Source organism: Lytechinus variegatus, chromosome 9 (genome assembly GCF_018143015.1).
Source record: "Lytechinus variegatus isolate NC3 chromosome 9, Lvar_3.0, whole genome shotgun sequence".
Classification (NCBI taxonomy): Eukaryota; Metazoa; Echinodermata; class Echinoidea; order Temnopleuroida; family Toxopneustidae; genus Lytechinus; species Lytechinus variegatus.
In genome coordinates this window covers 12,862,818-12,873,071 of record NC_054748.1, presented here as the reverse complement: position 1 = coordinate 12,873,071, position 10,254 = coordinate 12,862,818, and the positions used below count along the sequence as shown (strand labels likewise).

Here is a 10,254-nt window from a genome sequence, read left to right as displayed (position 1 = left end):
ATATATATATTCTTTTTTTTCATTCTTCATATAAACATTTTTTTTGTTGTGCATTAGTATACTTGTTACATCTGAAACATTATGTGGTATGCCCAGGATGTGTTAGAACTGTTCCAATGGTACCTTGTGTTGTAATATTGCCCTCTATGATATTGTATGATATTTGTAAACTATTATATTCTATTTGTAAAGCACTCATGATAGTGCTTTCCCCAAACTATGTCAATTCAGATGTATTAATGAAATGGAATGTGTGTTTTTTTCATGTTTGCTAGTGGATGATCACATAATATCAAAATCAAATGAAGTCATGTTTATTCAACTCAGATCAAATGCAATCTAATCCCATCCAGTTATGTTAATCACATCTTAAAGTAACATTACAAAAGAACATAACTATAATTGTTTCTTGTTTGACAGACAAATAGATTTCAAGCTGTTGTATTCAGTGATGGTGTCAGGACGGGAATACTCATGAACTATCGTGAAGGTGATCTTCAATGGCAATCAACTACAAAAGAAATTTCAGCTCGAGTTGGATACAACATCATTGAAAGTGTATCAAATCTATATGAGAGCAATGATGAAGGAACAAGAGATCTTAGTTATAGCCGGGACACACGCATTGGAAACACTGGTCAGATGGTAAAGTGCATTGTTTGATCAGGTCTAAGGGGGTGTTTAAAGAAAATATTTGAGATCAATTGCAAATATTCTGTTGCAATTTTACAACTGATAGTTCTACGTTAGCTGTAGCAAATTGGATTAAACTTCTTGATTCAAGGAGCAGATTAGCAATCACTAATTTGCAATTAACTGCAAGACATATGATTGATTTAGGGACCAAAGTTAGACTTGCAATTGATTGCAAGTTTCTTGCTACACCCCATAAGTCTTTAAATTTGCACCAATAGTATTTTTTCCAATGCTATATTTATCTTATTAAATTATATGTATCAGAACCTCCCCCCCAAAAAAAAAAAAAAGCTGATCGATAAGGAATGTGGCTTTAATAGTGATAAATTTGCCATGAGAGCAGTGATTCCTAAAATTTCATCACATTGCCAATATGAAAATTAGATTGATTATTTCATTTAGATATATTTTGTTTTATTTGGAGCCTGTTGAAAAAATGGTTTGTTTGTAAATGCAAACACCAAATAAATAACTTCTAAGCATGCCACAAACCACAGTTTTATCCTGCAAATAGATCAATATATGGATTTTGAATGTACCCACAGAGTGCAACAAATATATATTTGATAAGTCCCGTGTATGCACTCTGTGAACAGACGTAGTAAATAAAAAGGAAAATGTATGATGTCAGGATAGCTTGACATGGAAAAAAGATTGTCTGACTATAGGACATCTCACAATCATGTCAAATTAATCAGGAATCTCGTAATTCTGTATGAATGCATTAGAAATGAATCTTGTTCGTAATTCTTAATTTTGATAGTTTTAGCATATAATTTCTTTTTTAAATTTTCATTGTAAGCACTTCTGGCCTTTTGGGAAAAGCGCTGTATAAGTGATAAGTATTATTATTATTAGTAGTAGTTATTGGGGAGATGTTGTAGAATGTCTATTCTGATATATGTGAAATCACAATTTTTTAAAGCCAAGAGGGGGTACCAGCTTTCTTATCATATGTTCATTGATGGAAGCATCCTCTGCCAAAACATGCATTTATTCTTGATACAGTGTAGACCAGGGTTTTGTTTAAGCCTCATTTGTGAATTTAGACAAGTATATTTATGGAGAGTATATAGATAATACAACATGGATACTATAATTACTGTGATTATTCTTGTTTGTTCATAGGGTAGCTATATCTACCGTCTGGATACAAACACAGCTGATTATATCAATCCTTGTGTTGGATGTTTAACTTGGTATGAGGAGGACCTGGCTAGTACATACAATTATTCTGCTGCTTCTGTGTGTCCCTGTACAAAACCTCAGGCTGCTAGGGACATTAACTTCAGAAAGTGTGTGTTTCCAAGGGGAAGTGATACAGATTTCAGTAGTTCCAGCTATAGTAAGTTTTAAAGATTTTAAGATTTTAGCTCATCCAAACTCACAAAAATATTTATTTGTTGATTAATTTTGATTATTTTTGGTCCATCTGAGAGCTACATGAGGTTCACCAAGGTACTAAGTACAGAGTTAAGAAATTTTGACGAGAAAATTATTTATGCTGAATTTATGTATGAAATTAATTCATAGATCACAAAAAATGTTTCTATGTCATTTCTTCATCAATTTCAATTCTATATCCTCAATTTATGTCACCAATATAATTCACTACAGTGTCAACTGGGCTGAAATTAAAATTGTGTTAAATTTCTTTGCGATGAGCTCCACATCATAGATGTGCTAGTCTATTATTTTTGTTTATTTGTTTATTTTTCTATTATTATAGATTTTCTATGTGTTTTCTTGAGTTTCCTTCTCACTGTAACCCTATCCTTTCTTTTGCTTAGGTTCAGTACAGTGTTACCAGTCTTCCACAGATATAGATGAGGGATACCGATGTACATATATCAGTAATGCCCTTGTCACAGAGTACCAGAGCTTGTGGGAGTCCAGTAATTTTGTTTCAGTTTTGATTCCAAACAACAGAAACTCATTGTATGATGATTGGAAACGTAAGTTTCATTTGTAAATGAAACAAGATTTTGTTCTTTAATTACAATGTAGAATTTGAATATAGCTGTAAGAGTGATTGTTTTCATAGTGATTAGAGTATTAAAGATAAACAGTGACTGTTACATGGGTAGTACTAACCCATACCAGGTAATGAATTGTTTTATTTGATCACAAGTGTGTAATTGTTATATATTGAATTCAATGAATGTTCATGTGAAAAGCACTGGTTTTGAGGATTTGATGACCCTGTGAATTTTTAATTTAGTTATTATTTTTACTATTGTTTAAATTATTGAATAAAAGCTACTGATGCATTAAAAGTGTACTCAGAATCTTCATCTCTTTGACTGATGTATTCTGCATAGTTATGTGCAAATATGAAGCAAGTTATCCAATGTCCATATGTGCATGGCCAAAATGATATCGTCATTCTTTGTCTATTTTCCCTCAATTACTGATGTTCTACAAGAATAATATGGAACTTTTTTTTAATTATACATGTAAACACTTGGGTGTTGATTTGAGTGAAACCAATTTTAAGATTGTTGTTATCTTTGAATACATCAAGGTGATGATGTTTTCCCAAGAGAGATGTGTTGTATGATGACATCTGGTCTACTAGGTGAATACTATTGTAATCTTTATCAAGAACGTCGTCCACAAATTACAAGTTGTGATGGCTACTACCCTCCTACCGCTGGTAAGTTTATACAAATTGTCCAGATTTGAATTATCAGTAAGAAATAACAAGAAAGAATGTATGGGTCTTACCAGACAAATACATCATCATGCTTTTCAGACTAGTTCTCTTTTTTTGCCTTTGTATTTGATATATTTTACCCCTTTTCTTCTTTTTTTCTCATTCATCTTTTGGAATCTTTCATCTTATATGTAGAATCTTTTCATTTAAGAAACTTGTTTACAAATTCAAATTTAATTAATAATTTTAGATTGACTACAACTTAACATGTACTATTATCTGTTATAAAAGGTAAACTTAGTAAAATGTACAAAAATAATGATCTAACAATTCATTGTTTTGGCTATGAATGTGAAAAATACAAAGATAATTATTGCAAAGATAACTACTTTAATATCTTCCAAAGATAATAATTGCAAGGATGACCACATTAATATCTTTTCAAGATAATGATTGCAATGATAACTACTTCAATATCTTCCAAAGATGATATTTGCAAGGATGAATACTTCAATATCTTCCAAAGATGATATTTGCAAGGATGACTACTGTAATATCTTATGAAGATAATAATTGCAATTATGACTACTTTAATATCTTCCAAAGATAATGATCGCAAGGATGACTACTTTAATATCTTCCAAAGATAATGATTGCAAGGATGACTACTTTAATATCTTCCAAAGATAATAATTGCAAGGATGACTACTTTAATATCTTCCAAAGATAATAATTGCAAGGATGACTACTTTAATATCTTCCAAAGATAATAATTGCAAGGACGACTACTTTAATATCTTCCAAAAGATAATGATTGCAAGGATGACTACTTTAATATCTTCCAAAGATAATAATTGCAAGGACGACTACTTTAATATCTTCCAAAGATAATAATTGCAAGGATGACTACTTTAATATCTTCCAAAAGATAATAATTGCAATTACGACTACTTTAATATCTTCCAAAGATAATGATCGCAAGGATGACTACTTTAATATCTTCCAAAGATAATAATTGCAAGGACGACTACTTTAATATCTTCTGGAGATAATAATTGCAAGGATGACTACTTTAATATCTTACAGATAATAATTGCAAGGATGACTACTTTAATATCTTCCAAAGATAATAATTGCAAGGATGACTACTTTAATATCTTCTGGAGATAATAATTGCAAGGACGACTACTTTAATATCTTCCAAAGAAAATGATTGCAAGGGTGACTACTTTAATATCTTCTGGAAATAATAATTGCAAGGACGACTACTTTAATATCTTCCAAAGATAATAATTGCAAGGACGACTACTTTAATATCTTCCAAAAGATAATGATTGCAAGGATGACTACTTTAATATCTTCCAAAGATAATAATTGCAAGGACGACTACTTTAATATCTTCCAAAGATAATAATTGCAAGGATGACTACTTTAATATCTTCCAAAGATAATGATCGCAAGGATGACTACTTTAATATCTTCCAAAGATAATAATTGCAAGGACGACTACTTTAATATCTTCTGGAGATAATGATTGCAAGGATGACTACTTTAATATCTTACAGATAATAATTGCAAGGATGACTACTTTAATATCTTCTGGAGATAATAATTGCAAGGATGACTACTTTAATATCTTCCACAGATAATAATTGCAAGGATGACTACTTTAATATCTTCCAAAGATAATAATTGCAAGGATGACTACTTTAATATCTTCTGGAGATAATAATTGCAAGGACGACTACTTTAATATCTTCCAAAGAAAATGATTGCAAGGGTGACTACTTTAATATCTTCTGGAAATAATAATTGCAAGGACGACTACTTTAATATCTTCCAAAGATAATAATTGCAAGGATGACTACTTTAATATCTTCCAAAGATAATAATTGCAAGGATGACTACTTTAATATCTTCTGGAGATAATAATTGCAAGGACGACTACTTTAATATCTTCCAAAGAAAATGATTGCAAGGGTGACTACTTTAATATCTTCTGAAGATAATAATTGCAAGGATGACTACTTTGATATCTTCCAAAGATAATAATTGCAAGGATGACTACTTTAATATCTTCTGGAGATAATGATTGCAAAGATGACTACTTTAATATCTTACAGATAATAATTGCAAGGATGACTACTTTAATATCTTCCAAAGATAATAATTGCAAGGATGACTACTTTGATATCTTCCAAAGATAATAATTGCAAGGATGACTACTTTAATATCTTCTGGAGATAATGATTGCAAAGATGACTACTTTAATATCTTACAGATAATAATTGCAAGGATGACTACTTTAATATCTTCCAAAGATAATAATTGCAAGGATGACTACTTTAATATCTTCTGGAGATAATAATTCTTGCAATTACTATCTCTGGAAGATATTAAAGTTGATATTGATTGCAAGGATGACTACTTTGAAATGTCCAATAGGAAAGGAGCATAAAGAAAGACTATATCAATATTTTCAATAGACAATCATCAATAATGACTACTTTGACAATCTACAATGGCCACTTTGAAATCAAGAAGAATCTACATTTCATTATTATTATTTTCAAATTATCATATATGTCATTATGAAGAATGTATATTTTGTCATTTAAAAACTGTAGGTCAGGGAGATGGTGACCCACATTTTCAAACAATTGATGGGAAGGAATACACGTTCAATGGATTGGGGGAGTACATAATACTACAGTACAATGATGGTAATCCATTTACTGTTCAGATGCGGACAGGTAGAGCATTCAAGAATGGAGTACCCATTAATTCTGGGACAGTGTTCACTGGAGTTGCTGCATCACAAGGACGCACAGAGGTTTCACTTCTCATTTTTTATTGATATGATTATGATCTCCTTTATATTCCTCACTACATGTAGATACATCATTCACCATAGTTCTGTATTTTAAGCTATATTAGTTGATTGGTCTTCGAAATAAAAATTGAAAAGTTTGGTGTACTTACCTTCTGTCAAAGTTTGATGTTATTTACTTCATCATAATCTGTTAGTCAAGAATTGTTCAATACCATAGTTTTGCTCAGATAAGAATATCAACAGATCTTATTTTTAAAAGTGTGCCCTCAGAACTTTTTATTTTGAATTAAAGCCTAGTTTTATATGGGTATAAGGTTCAATTCCCAGGATATTGTCTAGTGTCCCTAAACAAGACGTTAACTCTTAATGCAAACATGGTTGTCTTATTCACTATTTCTCCCAAACCATGCACAATCTATTTGAATTTTCAATGTTTCATTCTTCACAATAACTTTACGATACAAACTCCCCTGCCAAATGACACTATGGTATAACTATAGCTGTTCTGCAAACAAGATTTGAACCTCTATTAAATATTTCAATTTTCTAAACACATTCTTGAGCTCGTTTTGCTTTATTATTGGAACATCTAACTTTTCCCATCTTGCATCTCAGGTTTGATACTGTAGTAATATAGATTCATTCTAACTGGTGTTTCTCATGAAAGAATCCCATTTCTGTCATTGCCTCTTCTCACATTCCATCATATATAGAACAATGGTGAATGTAGATAAGCTACAGTGAAAGATGAAAAGTGCCTTTGTAATAAATTTCCAAATAAACGATGCGGCACATATGTTAATACCTTTGCTCAAATAAATGAAAATAAAAATTCATATAAATATATTGTTTTCTTTTCAGATGTCACTTATTTTGAATGACGAAAGAACAGCCTTGCTTTTATCTATCAATGGGACTGCAGTCAATATTAGTACTTTACTCACAGGTAACTCCATGGTCTCAGCCATCAAATGTCATCGGGTATCTCATCAACATATCTCATCCAATTTTACAATGTCAATATGAATTTAATAGGGGTGATTCTCACAAAGTATGCAATAGTTATTGGAGGAATTTAAATTCATTTGAGATGACTCTTCACTCAATTAGTGTTTCATTGGTAAATACATACAAAATCTGCATGCAGAGATTATAATTGTTAGTTAGACACATTCGGCTTGATATGCATGTGTCCAGTCATTTGAACTTCTTATAAAACTAATCAAATTCTTCCAATATACCTTTTATAGTACATGAATTCAATCTACAGAACCTTACTTAACTCTTTGCCCGGGACCGACAATCAATCCTGCACCACATTGATTTCATGGTGCTATCTTAAGAGGCGTTTGGCACAGACTATGTTAATTCAACTCACAATAGATTTTGATTGGTATATTGTAAACAACAATTTTGTGTGTACACACTACAATGCAAAGCACACATCACTATTTTGTATGAACAATAGACTTAATGAACTCTGAGTGTATTGTGAATAGAATGTGACTGTCAAACTTTGCATTCTGCTGTACAGTGTATGTGACTCAAGTCAAAGAAAGTAGTCAAAGAGATAATGGGCATTGAAATCATTGACAATACCCGAGTACCCAAGAAGATGTTCCAATCATGCCTAATAATATGTAACAAACAGCTTGATGAAATGGGCCCATGATGGTGATTAAGACAGCTGTTTGTGTAGTAACACACACACATAAGCAAAGACTGGAACATGTTTTTAAGTACTTATTCAGCTACATAGGGATATATCATGAATACAGGAAAGGGTCACCAGTCATGTATAATGTCTTTGTAACTTTAAGACAGTTTTATGACATAGGCCAAGTTTGCACAACTCTTTTAGTGACTGGTGAAAATGACATTACATTTTATTTCAGATGGTTATGTTTCTTCTGACCCAACTTTCACAATGCGCATTGATGATGAAGAAGTTTCTACTGTAGATGACCTTAGGATCATTGCAATCTTCAATCTGCCAGACTATCCAAGCTCTGGAATTAATGCACGTTTTACAAATGGATTATTATCATCACAAGTTTTTATTGCTCGAGAGTATGCCACTAGTGGAGCAGCAAATGGCCTATTAGGTGGGTGCAGCCTTAACACAGCTTTAACACAGCTTTATTTTGCAAATTCCTTTAATACAACATGAAGGTTATATTCTAGCACTGAGTTGAAAATAAGTTTCAAAAGTCAAAGCAATTGGAGAAAAAAAATTATTTAAAAATATGTCTCTGGAGCCTGTTTCAGAAACAGTTCTACTAGTAGTGATATTATTTTCACAGTTTTATTACTGTCCGTGACTACCAAAATAGAAGGACTGCTTCTCTATTAAGACTGGAATATGGATTTCCTTGAACGATTGATACATGTATGACAGATTACCTGCTCATGCAGTTAACTTTGTCTAATGGTCAGGCCCCGTGTTTCATCTCAGATCTCTTGAAAGTGAAATCCTGATCTCATGACCATCACCTACGTAGCTCACAACATATACTCACACTGCAAGTTCCCCCACACAAGACTAAAGCAACACTAGGTGATAGGTCATTTCTGATGTCAGCCCCACGACTATGGAACAAACTTCCCCTCAACATTAGGAATTCGTCAAATTTGCATAATTTCAAGTTAAAATTAGAAACCCATCTATTCCAATAGTTTGTACAGCACCTACATGTAGGTAGGAAGCTCTTGCAGCGTAATAGAATATATAGAAATAGTTTTTGCACTATCTAAATGCATATTATCATTATTATAAAGTTTCTATGGATTTCTATGGAGCGTTGTGGCCCAGTGGATAAGTCTTCTGACTTTGAAACAGAGGGTCGTGGGTTCGAATCCCAGCCATGGCGTAATTTTCTTCAGCAAGAAATTTGTCCACATTGTGCTGCACTCGACCCAGGTGAGGTGAATGGGTACCCGGCAGGATTAATTCCTTGAATGCATGAGCGCTGAAAGGCAGCTCGAGCTAAAGCCGGGGTAATAATAATAATAACAACGCGCCCCGGAATAGAATATTTCTAGAAAGATGGCGCTATATAAATGCCTATTATTATTATTATTATTGCTTTTATTTTTCCACATTATTATTACCATATGTATTTTGTGTTATTTATTTGAAGGCTTGATTAATGGAGATGCAACTGATGATTTCCAGTTCCAGAATGGAACCATTCTCATGGACACGATTGAGGGAAATTTAACAGAAGAACAAATCTTTGAATTTGGACAAAGTTGTAAGTTTCTTTAGATTTCATGACATTGCTATATTCCCCCAGGAGTCACTTCTGCCTCACTCAACTTTTTTTGTGGAGCAAACCTTTAAGGTTAAAGGCCGTGATATAATAGATTATGCGTTGCTAGTAAAGTGATTTAACCTTGGGTGTATGATTAATTGATAATCACTTCTGCATATAGTTGTATATTGATGTATATGTATGAACAAAGTCAAACAATCTGCACTGAGATTTGAGAGAATGTTCAAGCAAAGAATTAAATTGATAATCTGTGGAGAATTATTTTTATGATTTTTTCCCCATAGGGTTTTTTCAAGTTCTGAAAATTTTATTTGCATAAAAGAGTAAAATAATGCACCAGTAAAATGTGACCATCCCAAACAGTGAGCAAAAGAGCATGATGGTGACAAACGGGATGCATCATAAAAAAAGACAGGAGAGAGTTTACACTCTTGCTCTTGTACTGAATAGCCAAGTGATGCAGACCAAAATGTGTTTTTTGATGCATTGCTGAAACATTCTGTATAGATAATGTAGAGTGGGCAGAGCGGTAGGCAAAGGGTGTGGTTCTAACTGATAGAGACATGAAGTGGACAACCTTACTCGATGATTGCGTGTGATGAACTGCCCTAAGTTGAACAACTTTGAACCTCAGGAGTTTATTTAGCATAAAATATTTACATGCTTGATTTATATATAACAAAGATAAATAATGAATATTCAAATAGCAAAGGTAGCAAATAAAAGAAATACATGAATATACATGACATATGAATAGCTGCTATTGAATATTAATGAACTGAAGTCAGAGGGAG

General features: G+C 32.4%; 1 protein-coding gene across 1 annotated transcript in view; it reads left to right on the top strand.

The window, feature by feature from the left end:
• Positions 1-425: 425 nt before the first annotated feature.
• LOC121421814 (mucin-like protein) overlaps positions 426-10,254 on the top strand; it is a 29,636-nt gene continuing 19,807 nt past the window's right edge. The window contains exons 1-8 of the mRNA XM_041616613.1: positions 426-645; positions 1,825-2,041; positions 2,487-2,651; positions 3,221-3,352; positions 5,980-6,185; positions 7,047-7,131; positions 8,081-8,290; positions 9,326-9,439. Of these exons, the coding sequence (XP_041472547.1) occupies positions 475-645; positions 1,825-2,041; positions 2,487-2,651; positions 3,221-3,352; positions 5,980-6,185; positions 7,047-7,131; positions 8,081-8,290; positions 9,326-9,439 (1,300 nt within the window). The 5' untranslated portion in view covers positions 426-474. The remainder of the gene's footprint in view (positions 646-1,824; positions 2,042-2,486; positions 2,652-3,220; positions 3,353-5,979; positions 6,186-7,046; positions 7,132-8,080; positions 8,291-9,325; positions 9,440-10,254) is intronic.